This window comes from Parus major, chromosome 4A, assembly GCF_001522545.3.
Source record: "Parus major isolate Abel chromosome 4A, Parus_major1.1, whole genome shotgun sequence".
Classification (NCBI taxonomy): domain Eukaryota; kingdom Metazoa; phylum Chordata; class Aves; order Passeriformes; family Paridae; genus Parus; species Parus major.
The window spans coordinates 6,246,877-6,274,472 of record NC_031772.1 but is presented as its reverse complement, the minus strand read 5'-3'; the positions used below and the strand labels follow the sequence as shown (position 1 = coordinate 6,274,472).

The 27,596-nt window shown below is 51.2% G+C and overlaps 1 protein-coding gene across 1 annotated transcript in view; it reads left to right on the top strand.

Moving 5' to 3' along the window:
- Positions 1-19,127, top strand: part of AR (androgen receptor) — a 35,833-nt gene extending 16,706 nt beyond the window's left edge. Inside the window, exons 2-8 of the mRNA XM_015626689.3 lie at positions 1,890-2,041; positions 8,860-8,976; positions 14,602-14,889; positions 16,960-17,104; positions 17,888-18,018; positions 18,194-18,351; positions 18,603-19,127. Of these exons, the coding sequence (XP_015482175.1) occupies positions 1,890-2,041; positions 8,860-8,976; positions 14,602-14,889; positions 16,960-17,104; positions 17,888-18,018; positions 18,194-18,351; positions 18,603-18,758 (1,147 nt within the window). The 3' untranslated portion in view covers positions 18,759-19,127. The remainder of the gene's footprint in view (positions 1-1,889; positions 2,042-8,859; positions 8,977-14,601; positions 14,890-16,959; positions 17,105-17,887; positions 18,019-18,193; positions 18,352-18,602) is intronic.
- Positions 19,128-27,596: the final 8,469 nt, after the last annotated feature.

Here is a 27,596-nt window from a genome sequence, read left to right as displayed (position 1 = left end):
AACACCATCTCCTAAACACCACCTCCTAAACACCATCTCCTAAACACCATCTCCTTGGGGTACTGGGGCTGTGCACACCTTGCCAAGCCTTACCCCAGGAGGAGCCTGTCCCATGGCCAGGAGTCCCTTTCCATGTCAGCCGGTGTCCTCCAGTCTCCATCAGTTGGTGGCAGTGGGGACAAGGGTGGCTGAGCATGGAGGGGTGTGTGGGGAGCCCTGCCCAGCTCCATCCTGTCCCTGGCAGGGGCACATGTACGGGGTACACTCGATGCACACCTGCTGGAGGGTGTTTCTGTACTTGCACAGCTCTTCCCATACATGAACAGCTCTTTAAAAGCTGTTTCAGAAGCCACTCAATCACAAACCTGCTTTGCAGTTTCAGATAATTAATGCTCAAAAACAGCTCTGGGTCCTCTGGGAATCTTGTGTCTGTTGTCACGACACCCTGCTGAGAGAGGCCCTGCTGCTCATGGCACACAGCACTGAGCATGGGGGAGACAGTGGAAGCCTTATGGCAGCAGGGAAATGAGCACTGTTGGATTTCTGACTGCACAGAGAGGAGAAAAGAGGTGTTGGGTCATTAGCAGAAAGGCCTGTTATGTGTGAATCTAAAACACACTGGATAAATAAGACATTTTTATCCGGGCTTTTCTATGTGCTGCTGGTATTCCTCAGCAGGGTCTGCTCTCCAGCAGCCCCTCTCACCCAGTGCCAGCAGCACATGGCATGGGGGGATGAGATGGGTGGTGGGATCACACCAGGAGCGCAGGAGGGATGCCATGTAAGACAAGAAAAGAACACAATGGTTGCAACAGGACTTGACTGTGGCAGGCACAGTGCAGCCAACTGTGTCTCCTCCATTGAATCAGTAATTCAAGAAAATCCTTGGAAATGGAGATGGCTGGGGAAGGCTGGTTGAGCTGCATCTACAGATGAGTCACTGATTGCTCCTGTTAAAGAGATGAGAAATCACTCAAAAAGTTTTTGCCATAAGAACTGAGGATGAAATTGCTGCTCCAGTTACTGATCTGAAACTGAGGTGGGATCTGCACAGCTCCCAGGTGAGGGACAGGTGAGGACAGTGGGGCTTTTCTGCCTATAAAGGTTTATTCAAGAAGTCCCATCTTTGTCACACTCGCTGTTGATGTAACCTGATTTCTCAGAGCTCACTTGCAAGCAACAAACAATGCCAAAAATGAAAGGGGATCTAATTTTACCCAAAAGTTGTGGTGACTTGCAGACTGCTAAAAGCTAATTGCCTCATCCAGTGGTTGCAGAAAAATGAGTTCTGGTAATTAACTTAACGTGCTGGTGCTTCCCAAGCTGCCTTCACATGTTGGCTCTTGATTTGGATAAGCCCCTGTCCTCCTGCCATGCCCTCTGGAAAAGCAGTTTCTCCATGGATCTGATAAAACAGATCAGATCGGGTTGGGGAGGGGACAGGACCAGCTGAGAGGACAGAATCTGGGTGTGTAGAATGGTGAGGTGTTGCAGCAGGGGAATCAGGCACTGGGAACATCTGGGCATGGTGGTTCATGTGGCATCAAGGGGTTGGCAGTGCCGTGCTCTGCCTTGTTTGGTGCAGAAACTTCATTATTGAAGTCAAAATTCCATGAGCACTGCAACAGCCAGTTTCAGTGGCCTTCTCTCCTTAGGCTGTGCTGTCACTGTGTCACTGTCACTGTACTTTGTCACACTTTGTCACACATTTCCCGCAGTGGGGCACCCAGCACGGTCTCTGCATGGTCAGGGCGGGGCCTGGCTCAGTTGTTGCTCTCTCTCTTGCTGCTCAGAGCTTGGCTGATCCATCACTGCAGTTCTGGGTTTGCCATGACCGTGTCCTGCCCACATTTGCTGACCCTTCTCTCGCTGTCTGTTTCATGCTGCAGGTTGGAGGCTGGCCGTGACCATGTCCTGCCCATTGACTATTACTTCCCACCTCAGAAGACCTGTTTGATCTGTGGAGATGAAGCGTCTGGGTGCCATTACGGAGCCCTCACATGTGGGAGCTGCAAAGTGTTCTTCAAACGGGCAGCTGAAGGTAATGGGGACAGAGGAGAGGTCACTGCCCCACTGTGGTGGCATTCTAAGATCTCTTAAACCAGAAAAGGAGAAAAATCAAGGATAAATTGATTTTTCTCTCATTTCATTTTACCGATTGCTCTCAAAAAGTAGCCAAACCAGTTTGCCAAAATACATTTATTTCAGTGGCATTGAGCAATCTCATCTTTTAGAAGGTGTCCCTGCTGTGGCAGGGGCGTGGACCAAGATGGTCTTTAATGTCCCTTCTGACCCAAATGTTTCTTTGGTTCCACAGCTATCTTAGTGACCTGGTGAGCCCCTGGAACAGTCAGTTCCTGCTTCTCTTCTTGACTCTCCAGAGTGCTTTAAGCTCCCATCAGCCCACTGTGGTCTCAGATTCACAACTGCCAGTTTAGGGGAGGCTTTTCCTCTCCTGTGCCCTTCCAGAGCCCACAAACAGCACAACCCTCTGTCCATCAGGAGCTGTGCTCTGACCTTGGGGTCCATGATCCTTCTCCCCAGCCCGTGAGGAAGCAACTTCTCTTTCATGTCCAGGCTCTCCAGGGATAAGTGTGAGCCCAAATGTTCCCTCTCAACAGGGAGGTCTTTGTGCCATCTTTCCTCAGGAATGAACATGCAGAAGCACCCAGCCCAGCTGTTTCCTCAGGCTGTGCCTCAGCAATGTCTGATTTCTACCTGCAGTTCAGAGTTGTGGTTCTTGGGCACTTGGGCACTGAGACTCTCTGTTGTGGAAGCTGAACTGTCCAGCAATGTAATGTGCTCATGAGGCTTGTGTTCAGGAGAGGTGAACCAACACAGTTGTGAACCAGCACAAGCCATCATTCTCCCTTGGTGCTAACACAATTTATGTGGGCACTGCTGGCAGCTGGCCGTGGTGTCCTCGGGAGAGGGCTGGCAGCAGAGGGGGGGACAGAGCTTCTGTCTCACCATGACCTTCCTCATGCCCAGCCTCTCCTTTATAGGAGCAGAGGTCCCAGGCTGGGGGTGCTGGTGTCAGACTGCTGATTCTATGTCAATCAGATCAATTTTCATTATCCTGCCTCTTTCTGGAGTCATGTTTCCCTCATTCCTCTGTGCCAGGAGCCAACTTGCCAGTCCTGGTTCTGAGAAGAATAGGGGCTATACCACAGGGGACATCAGCGTTGGATTGTTGCCAAAAAGGGCAGTCAAATAATAGTTAATACATTTTGCATATTTCTCCCGAGTAAATCATTTGCAGCTCTGTCTGTGCTGCACACCAGCTCTGTGTCAAGCCAAGTGGGTTGGCTTGTGCAGCCAGAGTAAATAACAGATGCTTGTTTAAGTCAGCAAGTTATTGTTGATTTATAGTAAGTGGAGTCTTGGCTCAGTCAGACGAACTGCTGCTGGAACGCCCGTGTCTGCTGTGCTCCCCAGCACCGGGGTGGGCTCTGTCCTGTGGGTCACAGGATCTGGAGGTGTCCACAGGCAGAGGGGCAGCCCAGGCTGCTCATGCTGCTCCGAGGCACGTGCCATGGAGTTGTTCCCTCTCCTGATTGTGTTATATCATTAATTTAAATGGTATTTATGTCTCTTCCTGGCTCTTCAGCCTCGCAGTGTGGCAGAGGGTTGGGAGTGTTTGGTTGTGTCGGGGTTGGGCTCTCTGGCTTTCCTGAGGAGCTGGATGTGTGTGCAGGGAGGGGCAGGGGGGGCTGCCAAATTGTGAGGTTTCATCTTACGTTACCCTGAGGTACATGGGTAAGTCTTTATTTTGGAAAGTGACAATAAATTGTGCTCCTTTATAGGTACTGAATGCAGGGATGGCAGGTGGTGATTTCTGTTCTAACTTTTGGTGAGTTTCCAGATAGATCTCTTCCTTCTTAAACCTGAGGAGCATTACTGAAAGCCGATATTTCAGCGCGTTCTCATGTTTTAAAGTCCATAAAACACTTCTAAGAAAACCTTAGGTTGCCCTTGGAGACTTTACAGCAGTAGATCAAAATGCTTCCCCATGAGAAAAGAAACCTGCTACCTTCCTGGTGCTGGTGTCGAGCCACAGCCTTCAGTGGAGGGAGCAGCACAAACAGCATCCTGGAGGGGAGGGAAATAACTGGGCACATCATTTCTTTTTTAATTATATTCTTCTGAGATGATAGCGAACTCACCTGGCAGGGATTCAGCCATATTTAAGGAGGTTTTATAGACATGACTGGATTCTAAGGGGTGAGAAAGGGAAAAGATTAAAAAAAAAGTTGTGACACTGATTCTTCTTCCCTTTAGACACACCAAGGGGTTTATAGGCAGGAGCAGGTCACCCCTGCTTTGATGAAATATTTGACAGATTTGAGGGGTTTCACAAGCTCAGGTTCAACTCCTTTTTCCAGAAAGATGCTGGAGGAGTTGTGCTCTCCCTTGCAGTCACCTGCCCCAGGCTCCCAGCAGGGACAGTCCAGAGGGCTGGGTGGCTGCCCTCTGACCAGGGCTGCTGCTCCTCTGCTGCCCTCAAAGGAGGGCTCCCCCTCCTCATTTGGTGAACAAAAAACTCATCCAGCCCAGCACAGATATTGTTTTTCCCTACACAAGTAGGTGGCACACCTCTGTGGTGAGCATGGCTGGGGTGGATTGAAGATGTGGGAGCTCAGGTCTTGTGATGAACAGTTTTTCTGTGGCAGAAAACTGCTTCAAACAAGGCAGCCCTTGTGTCAGCAGCCCAGGGGTTCCTGCTGTCCCATTGTGGATTGTCGTGTCTCTGCATATATCCCTGGAGAAAAGCAGACCTTCCTTGTCCCTCTGAGGTCTCTGAGATCTGGTGGCCACCTTAGCCAGCCCAGAGCTGCCTCAGTGCAGCATTCCTGGCCGTGTAGGACTGGGATGCTTTGGGCTGTGTTCCTGATGGGGCTGCCTTTAAATAGCAGAGAGCTAAATGAAAAAAATAACAGAGTATTTGGCAATTTTCCTAGCAGGCACCCAGCCAGGCTGCTGTGCAGGCTGCTCTGAGTGCTTCCATCACCCTCCATATGGATTAGTGTTCTATATTCTGACCTACTGAGGATTAGCCTTACACCAGAGAAATGTCTCTGGGCCAGCTCAACAGTCTCTTGCCAGGTTTCAAGATGACACCAAGTTAAATTGAACATTTGCAAAGATCTGTGCCACGTTATAAAAAGCTTTCTCCTCCTTCCCAGGCTGATGTGACACTCAAAGAAGTTGAGTGTGCAGAAGATTCAGTGGTGCTGCAGCACCACTATGCTCCAGTGGTGGGTTTCTCATGACTGGGTGTAATTTGCCTTAAAAAACAATGGGGAGAGCAAAAAGTGGGGCAACCAGAACATAGGGAAAGCACTCAGAGCTTTACTCTGGGTGTTAAGCTCACTGTAGCCATCTGGTAAATACCGAGGACTATTCAGAAAACAACTTTGCAAAGGTACTTCATCAGCAGTGGCTCAGTGCTGGCTCCTGGGAGCCTTGTGGCTGAGCCCTCTTGAGTTTCCAACAGGAACATCACATGGGAGGGGTGCCAGCAGCAGACCCACAGGCTCAGCTCTGGGCATGGCCCTGCTGGTGACAGCCCCAAGGACCAGGGGCTTTCCAGGGGAGCTCTGGAGCCCCCATGGTTACATGAGACCCAGGGGAGTTGCTTTCACGGAAAGCTTGGCCTTATCCCTCAGCTATTAAAATTCTGTTTATGCCCTGAAATATGAGGATCTCTCTCTTCCAAGAAATATTTACTGGTTTTTCACATTTACAGTCATATATCTTGCTCCAGATGTTTGCACAGATTACTTTGTTGTCTGGAGGAGAAAGTTAGTCTGGGCACAGCAGCTCATGTGGCAACAGGCTGTTACTTAGATGATTCCCCTGGACTGAGCCACTCACCTCCATAAATCATTATTTTTAGTCAAGAGGAACTGGAGAGCAGTTCTTCCCCTTGGCTCCCAGCATGTGCTGTGGCCCCAGGAGATGAGTGGGAGGGCTCAGAGGTGGTGGAAGCATCATTCTGCCCTGTGTGAGGCGGCCCAGGAGGGGCCCAAGGTGGCAGGGACGTTCCTGGCAGAGGGGACACAGGCACTGCAGTGTTCATGGTGGGGGCTGCTGCAAAGATGCTCTCTTGGAGTGCCTGTGCTGGTCTGGGAAAGCAGAGGGTGCTGGGTGTGACTTCCCTGCTCACCTGTGCACGTGTCAAACAGGACCTGGCTGGCTGGAGAGGAGCTGGGGCTTCTCTGGGGGACACCTGCAGTGTCCTCAGCTGGGCAGTGCTCCATGGGTGGGCACCTTGCCAGTGCCCTGGGGGAGGGACAGGTGGGGAGATGGGCTTTGCAAAGAGCAGGACTGCTGGGGAACACCAGAGAGTGGGTGTAAGGTTGGGACCTGTTTGTACAGGTTTGCAAAGCAAGAGGCTGTGCCTTGGAGTGACACGAGAAATCATCTCTGCTGTTTGCAGGGGAGAAAAGGAAAACAAATAAGTAGTTGCAGTGTTGAACTCTAGAGAAGGAAAAACCAGTGCATTTGTCTTTAAATAGAGAACAGCTGATTGCAAATGTCTCACCTTGCTGTGAAATGAAGAGTGAATTACCCTGAAATTAGAAATAGGTCTCTGTGTGTGAGACGTTTACTTCAGAGGGAAGGAACTCATCCACGTTCCAGCCACCCTTTGCTGTTCTCCCACCTTTTAGAGCTAGTGGTTCCTTTCCTGGTGGTTAAAGGGAAATCTCTGCATCCCCAGGAATTAGGGTGAGGTGAGCTTGGCTCATCCTCTCCGAGCAGCAGCAGCAGCAGCACCATGACCAGGTGTGGCTGTTTGGTTCTCTTTTTGCTACTGGTGAACAGCATGAAGCAAACAGGGCTCACCTGTGCAGGCCCAGGCAACAGAAAACAGGTTCCTGCCCCCAGGAGCCCGTCCATGAACCATGAAGCTGGCCTGGCCACCTCAGCAATGTCACTGTACCGTGACCGTGGGGAGAGCTGTTGGCTGCAGCTCACAGCTCCGGGGTGGCACTGCCATCCTGCAGCCTCCTCCGTGCCCTGTTTGTCCTCCAGGGTGCTCTGCCTGCCCCCAGCTCGGGGGGGAAGCTCCCTCTCCGTGTCCCTTCTCAGCAGTTCTGGAGCTGGGAGATGCTGCTGAGGAGGAAACAGCACAGTGGCCTCATTGAGCACAGCAGGGACTCCCAAACCTCATCTGTGCTCCCCTTCTGTGGCTGCCCAACAGGGACAGGGCAGAGGGGGGATGAGCCCACATGTTGGGATCTGTCCAGATCCTGGGGATGAGGAGAGTGGCTGTGGGGTGCTGCACCTGACACAGGGGAATTTGGAGGAGGTGTGCCTGATCCTGGAACATCCTTGTGGGGCTCAGCCAGCCAAATCTCCTTCCAGCCCTCTGTTCCCCAGAAAGTAGGGCGCCCATTTGTGACTACCTAAGGAGGTTGAGTGGAGGGAGTGTGGCCTCAGTGCTCAATGCCCCTGGCACAAAAATAACTCCCAAGTAACCCAGTTTCAGCTGAAGTTCACTGTTACTCATCCTCCTCCTCAATGAACTGCTGAAAGGGAGGATGGTGTTTGTACTCTCTTTAGGGTCCTTAGGGATTTAGGTGTCATCAAGGCTTGCCAGAGTATCCTTCCCATGGGAAATGAGCCAGGGAGAGCGTGAGAAGAGCTGTTCTGAGGACAGTATTGAAATGATTTAACAGGTGTGAGGTGTGGTGGGTAATGCAGGTGATGGCTGAGGCACAGGGTGGGTGATGATCCACTTTGAAGAGGACACTTGTGAGAAGGTCAAACATTGGGTGTTTGTGCAGCCCCTGGGTGCTGTGAGAGGAGTGGGCTGGGTGCTGAGCCCTGCCAGGGGGGGACAGTGGCAGCTGTCCTGCCAAACCTGCAGCCAGGCATGAGTGGAGGGCACCCAGGAGGGCACTGTGAGAGCCTCAGGCAGTGGCAGTAAGGGCAGCAGTGGTGGAGGTGCGGGGGTTGTAAAATCTGTGCACCAAAATTGGTGCATCTCATGTCAAAAGTGGTCCATTAAGGGGTTGGATTCAGTCTCATCCTGTTCACAGATTTCTGATGACTCCAAAGGGCTATTCCTATAGGAATGCAGAAAGTAACCCCTTGCAGGGTGATAAATAAAGGCCATGGGCTGGTTTCCCATGTGGGCTGCTCGTGGGTCTATAAGCTGCACCCCTCTGCTGCATGCTGAGTCCAGTTTGGTTTGGAACAGCCCAAAGAACATTGGATAAATCCTGATCCAGTAAATGTGTTCAGACTTGTCAAGAAAAGTGATGATTCTTGGCTTGTCTGGCAAATGGGGCAGTGAGAAAGAGCTGTGGCCTGGAGCTGCACAGGCTGCTCTCTGAGCAAGTGCAGGCTGAGTCTGAGGTATGGGTGACTCTGACCATAAGTAACTTCTGAATTTTCTGCACCTCCCCAAAACCCATGGCTGCACAAGCTCCCCTGTGCAGGGAGTTGCTGGTCCCAGTTCCCACCTGGCTGACTGCAGGTTCATCCCAGGGGATGGGGTGGCATCAGACTCACCTGTGGAGCAGCAACTCCCCAACCCCAATATCTGTAACCTGGAGACACCAGACCTGACTGGTATTAATGGGTTGCACAAAAAAATAATTCAGTCCCAAAAAGTTCTGTACAGTATCATGGTTACAAGGGAGCTGAAAGGTGAATATTGTGGCAGAAGGGTCAGACTGTGGGGTTAGGTGGTACCTGGGAGAAAACCACCAAAAGCCATGCAGTAGATGGGTGACATTTAAAAAACGAGAACCAAACTCTCCAGACTGCTCTTAGCGATCCCAAAAGAGCCCAGCTCGTGTCTCTGTTGGTACCCAGCACCCATGTTCCATTTCTCTGGTGTTTCAGGTAAACAGAAGTACCTCTGTGCCAGCCGGAACGACTGCACCATCGACAAGTTCCGAAGGAAAAACTGTCCCTCCTGCCGCCTGCGGAAGTGCTACGAGGCTGGGATGACTCTCGGAGGTACGGCCGGGGTCCCCTCCTGGGTCCCTGCATGTCACTTGCTGTGTGAGCACTCAGTAAGTGCCAGGAAAATGAGGCTGATGGAGGGTGATAAAACTCTCAGGAAACATTTTCAGGGTTCTAATACCAAAACTGTGAATTTCAATGGCTTTGTTTGTGTTTCAGGAAACATACTTTTCACTGATTTCAAACCTTGTGAATATAAAAAAAAAAATAAAAAATGAACAGCAGGGTGAGTTAGTTCTGGCTCCTGGAGCCTGAGACCAGAGCACTCCCCTCTTTTGATGGTATTATTCCAAGGCAGAAAGGGGCGATTTCTTGGTGAAATTACCTCAGTGTTTTCCTTTGCTGGATGGAAGCTGCTCCTGTGTCCCTGGTCAGGGTCCTTGTTACAATTTGTTCCCAAACCTGTAGCCCTACCAAAACTGACAGAGTGCCGACATCCATAATCTGATTTCTGCTCATAGTCTATAAGCTAGTGTACATCACTGGGTGAACTTGTTGAGTTCATTTGATGAAATCCTTTTCTGTGGGTGAGGCCCTGGCACAGGACACCTGAGGAAGCTGTGGCTGCCCCATCCCTGGAAGTTTCCAAGGCCAGGCTGGACAGGGCCTGGAGGAAGCTGGGATAGTGGAAGGTGTCCCTCCATGGCAGGGCTGGGCCTGGATGGGCTCTAAGGTCCCTTCCAACCCAAACCACACTGTGACATTGGGGTGAGGAGGAAAATACCCTGGAAAAGGGGGCTGACAGAGCTGCCCCTGCTGGGGAGCCCTGCATTGAGGGGGTTTCTGGGGCTGCAGAGAGGAGCCCTGGCAGTGCCAGGCACAGTGTAGGGAGACAGGGGCAGCCCAGACTGGTTGGGTGTGTCAGCATTTTGGGTTAAATCCTGACCCCATTGCTGGGATGGGCTGAGCCTCCAGAGCTGAAACAACACTGTCTTGAGGGACTTGTTACTGAAGTGGCTCTAATTTGTGGTTCACCAAGGAGCAGGGGGTTTAGTTTCATTTTTCCCCCAAAGGTCCCAAAAGGCAGTGCAGTCCTAACTACTTTTTCTTAGCTTATTTTTAAGTGCTTTTTTCTGGTGAAGTTTCCTTAAGTGGGGGAAGACATACATCAATGCAACCCTCTTCTGCAGAACACACTGACAAAATTAATGCTAATACGAATACCCCGCTCCCTTCTTTTTTCTTCAGCTCTTTGGGTCACCCTGACCCGTTCTGCCTGGTCTATTTTACATTTGGTTTGGATGTCGGTGTAAAGGCAATTGTTGCAAACAGGCAAGCTTGTGGTTGCCCGCAGTAACCTCTCCCACGGTGGAGGCAGGGCATTTGCAATCACTCCCAAGCTCCAAGCAGTTGTTTTTAACTGGTGGTTAATTACAGTCACTGATGGGGTACATCCCGGCAGCCCTGCGGTTCTCCTGGGGGAGGAGGAGGAGGCTGTGCTGGGGGAGGTGACACACTGAATGCCTTCTTCAGGCTCTGCTCTAGAACAGGATGGCAATGTGTTGAAGCACTTCATTATTGATTGAGATCACAGTGACCTGCAAGCTGCTATCCACTAACCAGGATCTTCTCTCTGTAGAGAGGGAAAAGACACTGTAGAGAGGGAAGAGAAAAAAGACAACAAAAAAGAGCAAAAAACCGGTGATAATGCTGTTTTAGTGTTTTGGGTCCTGCTGGTGTGCTGGCCTGTGCCCATTATCCCACTACGCCTGTGCCTGCTGCTGGGGAAGATGCTGCAGGGGTTCTGCCAGCCCTGAGCCCGGGAAATATCCTGGAATGGGCATGGCTGTAGGGATCCTGCCAGCCCTGAGCCCAGGAAATATCCTGGAATGGGCATGGCTGTAGGGATTCTGCCAGCCCTGTGCCTGGGAAATATCCTGGAATGGGCATGGCTGTAGGGATTCTGCCAGCCCTGTGCCTGGGAAATATCCTGGAATGGGCATGGCTGTAGGGATCCTGCCAGCCCTGTGCCCAGGAAATATCCTGCAATGGGCATGGCTGCAGAAATCCTGCCAGCCCTGTGCCCAGGAAATATCCTGGAATGGGCATGGCTGTAGGGATCCTGCCAGCCCTGAGCCCGGGAAATATCCTGGAATGGGCATGGCTGCAGAAATCCTGCCAGCCCTGAGCTCAGGAAATATCCTGGAATGGGCATGGCTGCAGAAATCCTGCCAGCCCTGTGCCCAGGAAATATCCTGCAATGGGCATGGCTGTAGGGATCCTGCCAGCCCTGTGCCCAGGAAATATCCTGGAATGGGCATGGCTGTAGGGATCCTGCCAGCCCCGAGCCCAGGGAGCCTGTGAGGTTCCAGGTTGTTCCTGTGGGGAGCTCCAAGCTCTTGTGCCCACAGCCAAAGTTGTCAGCCACCCGAGCTGCAGCCATGTGGGTCCTGGCTGGAGCAAAAACCCAAAACAGGTGTAATTCCTTTCATTTTGTTCATGGTAGGGCTAGAAATCTCCTGTAGTAACTGCCAAAAGCATGTGAAAGCCCAGGCTTGAGGCATAGCTGTGTTTAGTTCTAATTCAGGTTCAGCTGCTGGGGTGGAGCAGAACTCGTGTCTCACCAAATACAGTGGGAATTGATGGGAGTGATTCCAGCCAGGGGGAATCTGACACAGTTTTTGCAGAGCTTTTGCAGTAGTTACGAGTGTTATGTTGGATGTACCTGGTTTTTTCATCTTGTCTGACCTTGACTTACAGCAACTGCATCTTTATTAAAACTTGGTTTGCTTGATTAAAAACCCTAATTTTTTTGATTTTCTGCCCCCACAGTGGGTATTTGTCACCTGTGACTCAATAACCCTTTTGCCTCCTACACAGCCACCCAAGTGACATTCCTTACCTCCTTGCTCCAAGGTGTGTTGTCAAATCTTTAGTGTCCTCATGGCTTCTGCAGTTTGCCAGCACCTATCAGCCCTTGTCTGCTGACCTCAGTCTATCTCTTCAGTGATCATCCTTAATGTTCATCCCTATTTTCCCATCCATACATTGCCATACAGGCTGGTTGAGTATAAATGGTTAAGCCTGGTTTTGGGGTGAATGCCACCCTTAAAAGCCACCCTTGTAAGAAACAAACATGTCTGATGTTGTTTCAACACTTATAATTGCCTTTGAGATGTTTCACTAGGGGGTTTGCAATCATTCAGCATTACATCCTTCAAGTTCTTTTCATTCATCTGGGCCTGACTGACTCAGATCTCTTAAATGTGTCTGCTAAAACCAGTAATGTTGTTATTATCAGCTGAAATTGTTGTGCCAGGTAAGATTGATAGCTTGACAGGTTCAGGTTTTGACAAATCTTGTGTGAAGTTCATAAAAACTGCAAAGGGCAGCAGGATATAAGTCAAGTCCTGTTTAGCTCTTCAGTGTCCTGCTGGCAGCTGAGCTCAACACGTGCTGCCAGGGTGTCCATCATAGCCAGTGTGAGAGCAGCTTCTTCCAGGTCTCCATAACTTCCCTGAGTCCTGGCATCATGAAAATTGGTGCTGGAGCTCAGAGTGCTCCTTCCTCAGAGCTTTAGAAGTGCCTGTAAGGGAGATGCTTAAAATGTGCATCACTTTGGCTGTCACCCTGAGAGTGCTCCAAGGAGTCCTTGCACTGGTCAATATTTTGTTGTGATATATAATTGTGTCCTTTAGGCTTTTTTCCAAATCCATCCAGTACTTCCTCAGAGACCCCCAGGTCAGCTTGCAGAGCCTGGGGCAGTGCTGTGCTGCAGCAGTACCTTGAGGCTCCCTGGGCCCCTTGTCCCTGCTGACAGCCAGGCAGGAGCATCCCAATATTGGTCACATGCACTAAGGTTCCTCCCACCTTGGTTCAAAGAAGTGCAATGTAGACTTCTGCCCAGCCCAGCACATCCTAGAATAAAAACATTACAGATGTCTTTAATTCTAATTTTTGTTTGTTTGTTTCTATTACCTGCTGAGTAGGAGCCCACAAAGGGGTTTGGCACAGGTGACTGTGTAGAAGCCAGTCTTTACCTCTGAAGGTTTTGGTAATGTCAGTATTTCAGTGACCTGTGGGACAGTTGCTCCTGGAATGCACAAACCCAAGGCTGGTCTGATAGAGCAGTTATCACCCACTGTTACACAGGAGTCTGGTTTGTGGCTGCAGTCTCTGGTGCTTGCTGTCTTCTCACTTCAGCTGGGACCTTCTCCTGATAGATAATTAAATATCAAGGAAAAAAACCCAAACATTTAAACCAAACCATGTGTGTGCTTTGTACACGTGGGTTTGGCTTAACTCACACACATGACCTGGGACACTGGTTATTTCTAAATACAATGCAGTGGTGGAGTCACCATCCCTGGGGGGATTTAACAGATGTGTGGATGTGGCACTTGGGGTTAGTGGTGGCCTTGGCAGTGCTGTGACTTTGGAGGTGAGGGAGAAACGAGAGGCTGATAGCCAGAGGTCATCACACTGCTGCAGCACTGTTTTCCTCTCTCTGTCCTTTATTTTTATTCATCCTTTCTCCTCCCTTTTTATGTGGAAGCCTGTCCTCATTGCCTGTACAGCAGATCATACAGAGTACAATGCTTAAAATCAATGTTTGGAGTTAATTTACAGAGCTGTGCTTTGACTTGACATTTTTATGTTTTGCTGCTTATTTTTCTAATTACAGCTGAAAGGAAATTCGAGATAAGTATCATATAATGAAGGAGCCAAAACCCCGAGGAAAACTGGTTTGATGTTGTATTCCCTGCTGAAGGAAGCCATGGGCTTTTGTTCTCTAATTAGTTGAGGTTTGGATTTGGTGAGGACAGGTAGCAGGCCACCTGTGTTGTCAATGTCATGCTGGTATCAATGAGGGGAACACAGACTCTCCAAGACCTCAGGTATCACACCTCTGGAGTGCTGGTGTGCCTTGCAGGCAGACCAGCAGCTGTGGTTAAGAGCCAGGTGTGTGGGGAAAACACCTTTTTGTGTTGGGCACAGGCACAGACCCCGGCTGCTCTGGTCCCCCTGCAAGCTGGCTGCACTGCTGATGGGGCTCCAGAGCGAGGCCACCAGCTCAGGACTGCTCCCCCTCGCTGGGGGAAGCACTGAGACTCCAGGGAAACAGCTCTGGAACCACCTGCTGGCTTCTGAAATGTGTTTTCTGTAACATGTGCAGCGTGTTTGGGAGAGCCTGGCTGTGGGGCAGCACGCATTGCAGGGAGAAGGCTTTTAGCTCAGATGCATCCTGCTTCTACTCTGGTCTGGAACAATCCCACTTGGCCATCCAAGTGCAATGAACGTGACTGTGTACTGAGTTTATCATTTTGTGTTGCTCCTCTTTTTGATTGTATATAAGCAGCTGTTTGAGTCCAGTCAAAACCTCATCTCTCTTTTCCCTGGATCTTCCTCACTAAGTGGGAGTTAGAGACTGGTCATGGCTGAGGATGTAAATGATGCTGGTTCTTTTCCATGTCAGATTAACAATGAAATGGATTTTATCACACAGTGTGTTCTCCTCTTGTCCTGCAATACCAGGACACTCCTTGGGCAGTGCCCGCTGAGGGAGGAGCTGCTGCTGGTCATCACTTTTCCTTGTAACTATAATGATGGAGCCAAGAAGCCCTGACTTGTTTTAAAATAGATTTTTAAGTGTCACACTAAACTGTATCTTTCCCACAGCCCGCAAGCTGAAGAAGCTGGGTAACCTGAAGGCACAGGACGACGTGGAGGGAGCCAGCTCATCCAGCCCCACAGAGGAGCAAGCTCCCAAGCTGGTGATGACACGCATTGATGGCTACGAGTGCCAGCCCATCTTCCTCAACGTCCTGGAGGCCATCGAGCCTGGTGTGGTGTGTGCTGGCCATGACAACAGTCAGCCTGACTCCTTCTCCAACCTGCTGACCAGCCTGAATGAGCTCGGGGAGCGGCAGCTGGTCTACGTGGTCAAATGGGCAAAGGCCCTGCCAGGTGAGAAGGAAAGCCAACAAATCCTTCCCAGTTCCAAAGCCCATCTGCACTGCTGGGGGCAGGTGCAAAGGGGGTGGTCTGCAGCCTGTGTCCCATCACACAGCTCCTGGGGGACTGTCTCCATGGGCAGTGTGTGTGTCCTGTGCCTGGGAAGCAGCCTGTAGCACCATGGGACTTGTCTCCAGAGGGGCTGACAATGGGAGAGGAAACTGAGGAGTGATGGAATGTGTTGGAACTTATACCCTGGGTCCAGATAGCCCCTGACCAGTGGAACTGTGTGGGCACAGAGCACTTGCCCCAGTGACAGGGTGGCAGCTGGTCTGGGTTCAGGGTCCTGCTCTTCTCTCCCCTCGCCACAGAGGTTTTGCTCCACTTCCAGGCTGAGTCTGCCAGCCCTGCAGAGCTGCCCTCTAGACAAGGATTGGGCCTGTCCCAGGACCCACCTGAAGTGATGAAAAGGGTAAATTGCAACATGGCAGAAGAGCAATGTAGAATCCCAAAGGGCTCTTCCTGGCAGTGGCTCAGATTGCCCATGTGATAGCCTGGTGGGACATATTTATGATGCCTTCAGAGAGGTAAAAGGGGTCAGGAATTTTCCAGATGCTGGTCAGCAGGTGCAGTAAATGGAGCATCCCAGTGATTGATGTGTTTATTGAGCTGGATCTGCGAGGTGTCACTGCAAGGCTGGGGACAAGGGTTCCACGTTGTAATCCTGGAGCTGAGTGAAATTGCAGAGGGCTGAGCTCAGCAGGACCCTGCTCACTTCCCAGCATCTTGGAAACTGGGGCATGGGGCCAGTGCCTGCCTCCTTCTCCATTCTGGCCCCACTCCTCAGAGAACACCATAGAAAAGAGGGACCCCACTCCTCGTATGTGTGGGGTCATACAGACAGAGGAGGAGACTGAGGCATTCTCTGCCAAACCCTGGTGATGAAATGTGGTCAGGTGTCTGACATTCCCAGGAGTTTAGCAGCCCCCTAGACTGCTGCTCCCAATGGGATATTGGTCTGGATATCCTTAAATGCAGAATATTCCATTCTGTTTCTGCTGTTCTTGAGTCACTTGGCTTGTAAAACCAGGGACAAACCCTGCTTCCTCTTTGGCTTATCTACACCAGACATGAAGATCAGACACAGAGACACCACCAAAGCCACCTGGCATCTGGGGCTGAGGCTTTACCACTGCAGTAGTGCTGATGGAAAGGGAGAGTGCTTTGGAAAATGTTTTCTATCGTAACCACCCCCTTATCAGAGGGTTTTACTCTCCTGAACTGCATCTGATGCCCGACCCCTCCATGTGTAGTGGTGTCAGCTGCTGCCCTGCTGCTCCCCAGGGCCAGAACCGACTGTGCCAGGGTGGCATCTGGGCAAGGTTTATTCTCCGGTTGTTTGCCTTGAAGAGCTCTCCAAACCATAGAGATCCTTGCCTTAATGGGTTGTAATTATACACTGGAACTGTTAAATTGCTTTAATGTTTGATTGAAATAATGTATGATTGCCTTGAAACTCAATTATATTTGCCTATTTACAAGTACATTGAAAAAAACAGCATTGGAGGTGGTGTAAGCATGCCTGGGGTTTAACTCAGGGCTGCCATCTGGGAATGGGAATTTGAATTTGAATCTGGTGCTATTTTTGTTTCTCCTGTGATGTACCTGGGGTTTCCATGCTCATTCCCACTGTCATTAGATCCATGCAGTGTGTATGGGACAGAATCTGGAGCACCTGTAACCATGGTGGGAGGCCTTGGGGCTGCCTGCTGGCTCTGAGAATCACATTAAAATCCAGTTACTTAAATTTGGTGAAGTCCTAATGGGACTTTCTCCTCTCCTTGTGTCTGAAGTCCCATTTCTTCCCTTCTGGGGGCAGTTTTGTGCTTGTCTGTTCTTGATTCCCAGTCAAGGTGGGAGCTCCATGTCATGACTCATGTCCTGGGACATGCTGAGCTTGGGCTGTGGGCTGACCACCTTGTCCTAAGAGGAGCAAGAGAGTTGGAGCCTGCATGGAAACAGCCCTGGAAACTGCAGGAACTCAACAGTAATTTGTAACATCCCTCCCTCATTGTTTATTAGGATTTCGCAACCTGCATGTGGATGACCAGATGTCAATAATCCAGTACTCTTGGATGGGCCTGATGGTGTTTGCTATGGGGTGGAGATCCTTCACCAATGTCAATTCCAGGATGCTTTACTTCGCTCCAGACCTGGTCTTCAATGAGTAAGTGTGAAACAACAACAACCTAAAGCTGAGCTTTGGGTCAGCTCATGTGACAAACTACACTTAGAGCAGTCACACTGAGCCGTGCCCAGCTCAACCCAGCCTGGCTCTGCCTATCCTGGCTGTGCCCAGCCTGCTCCCCACTGCCACCACCCATGGTGACCTCCAGGAGCAGTGAGGGCACTGTGATGCCTCTCTGGGTCCTTCTGCCCATTCCCTCCCTGACACCCACTGGGGCAGCAGCAGAAGCTGGTGTGGGGTAAGGGGCTGCTCCATTTCTGCCTTTTTGCTACAGGGTTTGAATTCCAGTTTCCAGCTCTGTTGGGCAGCTTGAGTGAGCAGAGACAGAGACAAAATGAACTGTAAGGTCCTGGTGGGCTCTCCTTGGTGCACTATCAGCTTAGAGCTGTGGGGGGTCTGCTGGCACTGAGATAGAAGAGCCTGAACCCAATAACTGAGCACAGCAGCAGGCAAATCCCCACCTGCCTGGGAGCTCCAGCACAGCCTCAGATCCCTCACAGACAGAAATGTTTGGGAAATCATTGCAGTTGCTCTTCAGACAAAACGCTACAAGTCGCTTGTAGCCATCTGTGTCCAGCAAGGATTGCACACAGGCATTTTGGGAAATGCTCCACTCCTGCTTGTGGCATCCCTGGGACAGAGCTCGGGCCTTGGCAGCAGGGTGTGCCAGGCAGGGGGGGTTTGCTGGGTCAGGGAACATCCTCCCCATCACACACGTGCACTCTGGGCTCCGTGCCACCTGTACCCCTCTCGCCCTGCCAGGTACCGCATGCACAAATCCAGGATGTACAGCCAGTGCATCAGGATGCGGCACCTCTCCCAGGAATTTGGGTGGCTTCAGATCACACCCCAGGAGTTCCTCTGTATGAAGGCTCTCCTCTTCTTCAGTATTAGTAAGTATCCACACCCTTCCCTCCACAGAGCTCCAGGACCTGCTGCTGCATTGCCCTTGAGGCACCTGGTGCTTTCCCTGTGCCTGCACTTTGCTTTGTCCCCAGCTTCAGCTTTCCTCCTGCTTTGTTGTCACTCTCTGGGTTCCTCTCACTGTTTCCTTCCCATCCCACCCAGTTCCAGTGGATGGCCTGAAGAACCAGAAGCTCTTTGATGAGCTCCGCATGAATTACATTAAGGAACTTGACCGTATCATTGCCTGCAAGAGGAAGAACCCCACCTCCTGCTCCCGGAGGTTTTACCAGCTCACCAAGGTCCTGGACTCCGTGCATCCGGTAAGAGAGGACAGGGAAATGTCCATCTAAATGCATAAAAAACAATATAAAAAAGAAACTTTCCATAGTGAGAATGATGATAATTCCCTGGAACAACCGCCCCATCATGGGAGGAGTTCAGATGCAGCCGGAGAGAGCACTGGATAGTCTCATCCAGGCTCCTTTCCCAGGGAAGGTGGGACTCTGCCATGTGTTTTCCCAGAGAAAGCACTGCCCAGGGACTTGTTTAACCAGCTCTCTTCCTTCCCCAGATTGCCAAGGACCTGCATCAGTTTACATTTGATCTCCTAATCAAGGCACACATGGTGAGCGTGGACTACCCAGAAATGATGGCCGAGATCATCTCTGTGCAGGTTCCCAAGATCCTGTCTGGAAAAGTCAAGCCTATCTACTTCCACGCACAGTGATCTTTCAGAGGGACCCCCGTGCTGCCACCCCCATTCCAGCCATCTCCTGCCTGTTACTTCTGCACTACTGTCCTGCAGTGCCTTGGGGAATCCCTCTGCAGTGGTGGCCAAGGGGACAGGCAGTGACAGACCTGCTGGGATTCCTGAGATTACTATTTTCCTGAGGTACCTCTGAACTGAACCCCTGGCACCGGCCTCTGCCTGGCTCCAGCTGCTCACGGTGCTGGACAGGGGCAGGCGGGGCAGCGGCACCACGTCTGAGTGTTCTCCTGTGTCACTGTGACTCCAGCAGCCCAGGGCCACGGGACAGCAGGAGAAGTGCCGGCTGTTGGTGGGTTTTGGGTGATTTTTATAAAAAGAACACAACACGAAGCAGGTCGCAGCTCCGCATTTGGCTGTGGGTTAAGTTGCCAGCCTCCTTCCCCATGTTTTGTTTGCATTATGGTGCTGGGAAGCAGGTAAGTTCAAACACTGCAGAAGAGAAGCAGAGCAGAGCTGGGGGACAAGGCAGATTTGTGGCTGAGGAGTTCACGGGCCCTGCAGGGCCTGTGGGATCTGCTCCGGTCAGCTGGGCCCTGGGACCTGCCTGTGCTGCCGAGACACGAGCGATGGAGCGGATGGGCTGCAGCCTAAGGCCTGCCAAGGAAGATCACCTTGGAAATCCCCCAACGGTGGCTGGCTCCTGTTTTCCACCTGGGATGTTTTTCCTATGGCCTGTCCAGCTGGGTCTTTGTCTGCCCCACAGACCCCCAGCTGTTCAGCAGTCACATTCCTGTCCTCGCCAGCTGCTGCTCACTGACAAAGCTGAACCCACCTCTGAAAGTGCCTGATGCCCTTGGACCTCACCTGCCTGGCTCCCCTGGGCACCTGCAGCCCCTGCCCTGCACCTGCAGCTCCTGCCCCCACACCTGCTCTGCTCCTGTCGTGGTCCTGCAGACCTGGGATTCCAGCTATGTTCTTCCCCTTCATTTGCCTCTAATATTTTGTCCCAACTATTTTTTCCAATGCCAGCAGATGAGTGTTCTGGAGCCAAGACCAAGGCCAAGGTCTGTGGGACCTGTGGGACCATGGGACTCCTCTCTGAATCCTGTCCATGGGAAAAAGGCTGTGGGAACTGGCTGGTGCCACCATGGTGCTTTGGGGGCTGGAAGGGAAGCACCAAGAGACCTCCTGCCCTTGGCAGCAGCACACACAGCTCTGCTGATGGCAGTGGCTGCAGCCCAGGAGGACACCATCCTGCACTCACTGTCCCATGTACATGGTCCTGTATGCACCACACCATCCATCCATCCCTGACACACCATCCATCCCTTACACACCACCCATCCCTTACACACCATCCATCCCTTACACACCATCCCTTACATACCATCCATACACATCCATCCCTTACACACCATCCATCCCTTACACACCATCCATCCCTTACACACCATCCATCCCTTACACACCATCCCTTACACACCATCCATCCCTTACACACCATCCATCCCTTACACACCATCCATCCCTTACACACCACCCATCCCTTACGCACCACCCCTTACACACCATCCACCCCTTACACACCACCCCACACACACCACCCCACACACACCATCCCATGTGCATCACCCCACACACACCCAGCCTGTCCCCAGCACACACACAGCAGCCAAGCCTATTTTCCCTGTGGTATTTTAGTTCCGTTCTTCCTGCATGTCCTGAGTACATCAAAACCACCTGCTCAGACCCAGACAGGCTGGTTCCAGGGTCACATATCCCATCATGGGCTGTGACATGTCTGGCATTACCAATCCAGACATTCACAAGGGATCTTTGTGCTGGCACAGACAAACAGCAAACTCTGGACCCTCCCAGGACAGTGATCCCACCCAGAGCCCTGTGCCCACCCCGTGCCCAGCTCTCGAGGAAATGCCATCATGGTGAGTGGCTCCTTTACATACTTGGAGTAAAACAAACCATTTCCCTGATACTTTCCAACCATTTGATGGGGTTTTCTTTATATGAAGGAGTGGGAAAAAAAGCCCATATTGAAGGCAGATTTTTGCAGTGGTTTTCCTTCTTCTGCTAGATATGGCTCTGATCCCACTCCTCCTCCTGAAATCCTCTCATGTAGGCAGCAACAGAATCCATAGATGAACTTTCTGGCTGGTTGCTGCTCTCAGAGGCTCCCCCATGCCAGGGGCTGCTGGCATTTCCAGTGTTGGTGTGAGCTACAGATATTTGCAAATGAACCAGTAAAAAATTCCAGCTGGTGCATCCCTGTCTTCTGGAAATTTCCCTGGCTCTTCACAGCAGAGTTCAGTGAGCAGATGAGTGGTGATTCCTAGTCCCTGTTACCAGCTCAGGATGGCTCCAAGCAGTTGGAACAGCAGTTTGGGAGTGCTTTGTGCTTCACACGGCTCGTGTCAGTGAAGGCTTTGCTGGTTAATGAGTGTCCTGCTGGGTGTTAATCTGCTGGGAGACTGGAAAGAGGCCAAACCTAACAAGGATTTGGCCACCCTGTTTTGCTAGTGGGAGCACCATGTAAATGAGAAATGTGGGAGTGGAGAAAGGATACTGCCCGTGTATCACCTGCCCCGGGCGTGTCACCCGCTCTGAACCTGCTCTGGATGGCGAGTGCTGAGCAGGGCAGGAGCTCACAGGGAGCACCCCCAGCCCGGGACACAGGGGCAGGCAGGGACATTGAGGTCGTGTTCTCTGTCTCTTCAGTTTCACAGTAAACTTCTGCAACGTGTTCATTCAAAAGTTGGGTTTCTACAATATAATTACCAGGAAATGTTGGAGCCAGGACTCGCAGTATCTGTGTGTGTATTTGCTGAGGAAATTAATGCTATTTTCCATGTGGATTTTCATGAGCTGCTGCGGGAACTGGGGAAGAAAAGGCTTTAAGAAATACCAAAGTCCAACTCCTGCCATTTATCTTTATGCTCTTTGTTTTCTTATGCGTTTTCATGTCTACTTTTGCTTTAATAAAGCAAGGAGAATTTCTCCATGTTCACAGTCCCAAAGAAACTGTCCCTGAGGCTCTCCTTGGGCTGCTGAGCCCTGGCGTGGGGCCCCCCTAGGTTGGCAGCTGAGACCCAGCCATCTCTGTGTGGATTCCCTGACTCATCTCAGAGGTGTGGGGGGTTCTGAGCTGGCTCACTCTGGGTCGTGGCTCAGCCCATCAGCTCCTGCCCAAGGCAGCAGATGGAGGACAAGGGATCCAGACTTTGGCATCTCCCTGGGAGCAGTGTTTGTGCATGGATGGGCACCATTCCATAACAGAGGGTGTGGGATAAAGGATGCTGCCTTTGGTGAGGGCAGGAGGGGTGCTCCCTCAGCCCTGTGTCATGCCACAAGCAGTGAGACAGATCAACTGGTGCAATGGCCTGCAGCATTCCCAGGGCAGGGATCACCGACCTGTGCCCACCTGAGCCTGACAGGCTCCTGCCAGCACCCCCTGCCTCGGCAGGGAGCTCAGCTCAGCACGAGCAAGACATCAGGACAGCAGCTCTCTGCTTGGAGAGGCTGTGGTTGAGTCTGGTTGAGCTGGAGAGCTGGCAGCATCCATGTGCCACTGCCATAATGTCCAAGAGGCTTGGCCCAGGGGACAGGGTGCTCAGTGAGGGAGGTGAAGCTGGGGCAGCACCCTCCCTGCAGTACCACTCCTTGCTCTGGGCCCTGGGGTTGTCTGGGCTGTGGTCTGTGGGGAATGCTGAGGGGTACCCGAGGTACCACCTGCCCTCACAGTCACCTCCCACCACCAGCCAGCCCTGCAGTCCCCGTGGTGTCCCTCCCCTTGCTGAGCTCTTGCCCTGGATGTTTCAATAACATAATGTATGCTAAAATTATCTATCTCTATATGAAATAAAGGCATGGCCCATTTTCTATTGCTAAAGATATCTATTTAGTGACACGCTCTAAGAGTCCTCTCTGGTTGCACACTTAGGTACTGGATTCTCTGCAGGAGATGAGTCAGAACATGCCAATTTAATGGAGGCTTTTAATTATTTTTCTTGCTGGGTGCTGCCCAGTTTGCAAAGGTCTCCCTTTTTGTGGCATGCACAGAGCACACGCTGGCATAGGCTGGGGTCAGTATCAGCTTCTCCAGCTTTCCCGTGTCTTCTTGAGGTTAGACAGGCACAGCGTTTGCATTTGGGGAACGGGGTGCCCCTTGTTTCTTCCCTCTTTGACTTGCACAAAGTGGCCTCAGACATTTGGGCAGAATGCTGGGATTACAGAGGGTGTCTGTTCTACCTGTTTGCAGGCCCAGGGCTGGCTGTGGGCACTGCAGATGGCTGTGGGCAGGCAGGATGTCCTGGCCCCTTCGGGTGGGGCAGAGCCTCTCCTGCCCACTGCTGCTTGCTCCCTGCACTCATTCCCTTCAGCAGCAGAGGGACACTGTGCTTGTGACTCATGGAGTAAATCTCTGCACCCACATAAACCCTTAGCAAGTGGATAAAAGCTGCTCTGTGTGCCGGATATTTGGTGTTCTGTGGCAATTTTATGCTGTTTCTCTTTATTAACATGTCTCTGTAATAATAAGAGTTCTCTGTTTGATATATTTTATTTTCTTTGTAATAAGCCAAAAAGCTCATTGCTGGTGCCTTTTTGCCTGGGGGGGGTGGGGCTCCCAGCCCACAGCTGTGTTCCTGGGAGTAACAAAGGCCAGTGTCTGCAACTGCTCCTTCCACCAGGACTGGGGGAAAGAGAGAAGCCAACGCCACAGCATTGCCAGAAGAAAAACAGCCAGCAGCCTTGGAGTGGCAGAGAGACTTTGGGGTATGATGCTGGTTCTTTCCTGGCTCCAAGGTGAGGGATGAGCATGATACTGGGGACACCTTGGCCCCGTTTTGGTGGGACTGTGACCCTGGAGACCCCACAAACCGTGTGATGCAGGTTCAGCACACACAGCCTGGTCTGGCCCAGTTTGGAACCGCAGTGCTTTGTCCAAGTTATAGCTTTACCTGAGGGTAAATTCTCCCAGAGAAGGAATTAGTTGGATTACTGACACAGCTGCTTTTTTTTGTGTGTTTTGTTTTGTTTTCATTTTTTTGTTGGGTTTTTTTTTTCAATTGGAACTGAAACATTGGATAAGGAAGAGAAAGCCCCAGAGTGTTCTGGTACCATGGGGACTGGGCTGTGGTGACAGATGCTTCTGGGGCCAGTGGGGTGGAGTGCAGGATGCCCTAAGGACAACTGCAACTCTCAAGTCCCCATGTGGGACTGAAGGATGTCTGTTTGTGTAACCAAAGAGAGGGGCATGCCTGGCACCCAGGTAAAGAAACCAATGCCACTGCGTTGGGGGTAAATGAAAATTCTCATTTCTCCTTCAGCCATGCTTGGGGCCCATGTGAGCCCTCAGCCATGCCACAGGGTGGCCCCTCATGCTTGGTGTTCAGCTCTTTTTGTAACCTGAAAATCTGCTGTTGTTCTCAGTCCAATAAATGCAGAATCTGGTTTGCTGGAGCTCTATTCTCTGCCTGCATTTGGCTTTTGTGTCAATTTTGTGCATGAAATTGCTGTGGGTGTGATGGCTGCCAGCAAGCAAAGGCTCTGGGAATCAGTGGGTCATTTGCCAGTAGATGAGGCTGCACATTGGGTCATTGTAGGCTTTCTTCTACAGTCAGATTTCACTATTAATCAAGTCTGAACGTGTAATTTAATTACATATCAATTGGCTAATCCTTTCATATATTCCTCTTTTGGTCTTTTAAATTGAATTTCAGTTAATTATTGTATTTCTCAAAGCAAGGAGCTAATAAAGGCCAGTGTCCTCCTGCTCTTGTCATTGTTTTTGGTATCTTTATGAACCGTTGTAAATCCATTCTTCTGGAACATCTTTATAAAATTGACCTATGCTCTCCAAGTAATAAAGAAGGTGCTTATCAGCCACTTGTTAATTCAAGGCACAGATGTGAATCCTGCTCAGGGCCAAGATTTGATTCACTGAGAGAAAGCAAAGAGCTTGGGAAAAAGAAAAAGCTCACTGGGCCACAAATAGCTGGCAGTGCCTGGTGTGTAATTGCACAGAAGCAGTCCACACACCGTGCCCCGTGAGCTGAGGAACAGCCAAGAGAACAAAACCCCTTGGGTTTGTCATCTGCAAGGAACCTGATCCCATCCCTTGCTTTGAGTCACAGTAAAAAATTAATGTGTTATTTTCAAAATTAACCCTTAATGCACACTGAGCAGGCCTCAGCTCCTCAGGGTTGGTGTGGTGTATTGGGTAAAGAGGAACTGCAGCATGTCAGTCCCAGTGCCACCTGCCAAATGGTGCAAATGCCCACTTGGACACCAACATCCCCAGGGACACTCAGGAGCCACTGGTCCAGCGCCTCATGGGTTGATGGACGTGGCTGCACCTCCTGGGCTTACACTGGCCTCGGTCTCTGATGGCCCCGAGCTTGTGTGGCTTGAGCAGTGTCTGTAGGAATACAGTGAGGCTGTTTGGGTGCAGCTGGGTCAGAACTAGCTGAAGGAAAAATTCACCTCATTTAACTCCTTCTGCCCAGTTATGCTCCAGCCACCTCTGCTGCACATCCTGCGTCCCACCTCCTACACCCTGCATCCCCCCTGCACCACCAGGACCTACAGGTCACAGGGAAGCTGCTGACCTCCCTGATCATTCCTAACTGCTGTAGCTGTGGGTCCTGGCAGCATGGTGACAGCCACATGCCAGTGGGCTCCAGAGCTGCCCTTAGAGATGCCTTGGCTCCCCAGCAGAATGGCAAACCACAGGAAAAAGTCCAGTTAACATGAAGAAGCCAATTGAAACATCATGAAACACAATGTTTCCAGTTGCCATGAAGAAGTCAACATGAAAACTTCATGAAAACCCCAAAATGGCCCTATGCTTTAAGGCCATTTATTTGTTCTTGTCCTCATAGCAGAAAGTGGGATATTTTTAAAACAGAATGAAGTTCTGTTTCCTAAAATACTGATGAGTTGTGTCAAACAGCCCTTTCAGCAGTGGTTCCCCTCCCTGGGGGCCTGGGAGCGGCAGCACTGTGACCCTGCTGTGCTGGCAGCCAGCCCTGTGTGCCTTCCATGTCAGGGCTGTGGCCGTGCTCCCAGGACGAGCCAGGGGCAGCCACAGACCTCAGCAGGGTCACGCTGACTCGAGTGCCCTGACATGAGGGACATCAGCCAGCGCTGGGTTTGCACCTTATCCAAAACTACTGCTGCTTTCCTCTGCCAGCGGTGGGCAGGTGCCAAGGGGAGGGCAAACAGGGCTTGCTGGGCATGCCCTGTGTCTCATCCCGTAGGAGCAGGGTGGGCACAGGGACACGGTGTGGTACCATGGCACGGGGACCACCGGGAGAGCTTGGGCAAGACACTGAATGGGGCCAGTGTGTGCAGGACACAGTGAGGATGGATGGAGCTGTGGGAGGATGGAGCTCCTGGGGACTCTCCTCTCTGAGCCTTCATAGGCATGACCACATTTTATACAGGATTTCAAGAATTTTCAGAACTTCTGCCTTGTGGGAGCTCTTACAAACACTGGCAGAGGCTGTTAATGCACTTCTTAAACTTCTGAAAACACAGAAAATGGAAAACATTATGGCTTTTACTGATTCAAAGCATCTCCTGATTGTTTAAGCCAATCACAGGATTTTTTGGAGGCCTGACCTGATTTACAGCCATGTGTATGGGCCAAGAAACCTGCTCAGGGCTGCCAGGAACCCACCCAGTGCAGGGAGCTGCTCCCAGCTCGGAGCATCCAAATGGGTAATTGTGCAGAGGGATGGGTCAGGGAGAGCTACGGAGCTGAAAACTATGGTTCTGATCCTTCAAGGAGTCCCACGTGGGTGGATTCCAGTGCCTTCATGGGTCTCTGTGTAGCACATAAATTTCAGATGTCGGTGCTCCACTAAGTATATTTCAATTCTAAATTTATCACACAGATGTGTCTGCTGCAGTCTTTGGCCTTTTCAAGTTCTTCCTCTGGGAAGAACTCACTGAGGCTTGGGCTAAGGCTTTGGAACTGCTTGTTTTGTTATCTTCTCTCTATAAAAACCTGAAAGCTTTTACTTGTGCTGGAAAATAATTTTCTTGCTCATATTAAATCCAAATGTTTTCTGTAAGAAAGCAAGCCAGGCACCTGTGGGTTGGGAGACAAGGATTGTTGGGGCAGTGCCTCAATGCTCATTCCAGTTCATGATCACTTCACTCAAGGCCTAGTGAGGAAAGAGAACAGTTTAGGCCGCTGTTTTGAATGCATCCAGCTCTGGAAAAGTTACAGCCCCACAAGGAAACTTTTGAGAGAAACAAGAAGTCAGAAAAAACAAGCAGAAAACCTTCCAGCTGCTGCTCCAGGTGCATTGTGTCCATGCCCGGCCCGGGAGTGCTCTGGCTGCTCGGGCCCGGAGCCAGGGCACGGCACAGACCTCTCCGAGCTGGCAAACCCGGCCGGGGCTGCACCAAGAGCCTGTGGGCGGGGACCGGGCCCACACAAAATCATTGTAGGAGGATCCCAAAACCAGGGTGTGGGTGGGAACGCTCCCCTGCTCCAGCTGGGGACCCTCACGGCTGTGGGAGCAGCTCGGCTGTCCCCGGGCCCCAGGAACACCCTCTGGAGCCATCACCTCTGCCAGGCTTCTCCAGAAATGCGGGCTCCAAAGCTGGCTGCGAGATTCCTGTTTCAGAGAGAGAAGCCGTTCTCTCCTGAGAGAGGGCTTGCTGTTAAAAGAAAAGCAGGAGGCCTGGAAAGCAAACGCTGGTGCACAATGTTAGAGTCAAAAGGTGGGGGAAAATAGATGTGAGGAGGGGAAAAAGTGCTGGGGAGATGGAAAGAAGCCGTTGGTGGCCACAGGAAAACCAGAGTCTCAGTGACCCACAGCACAGCGT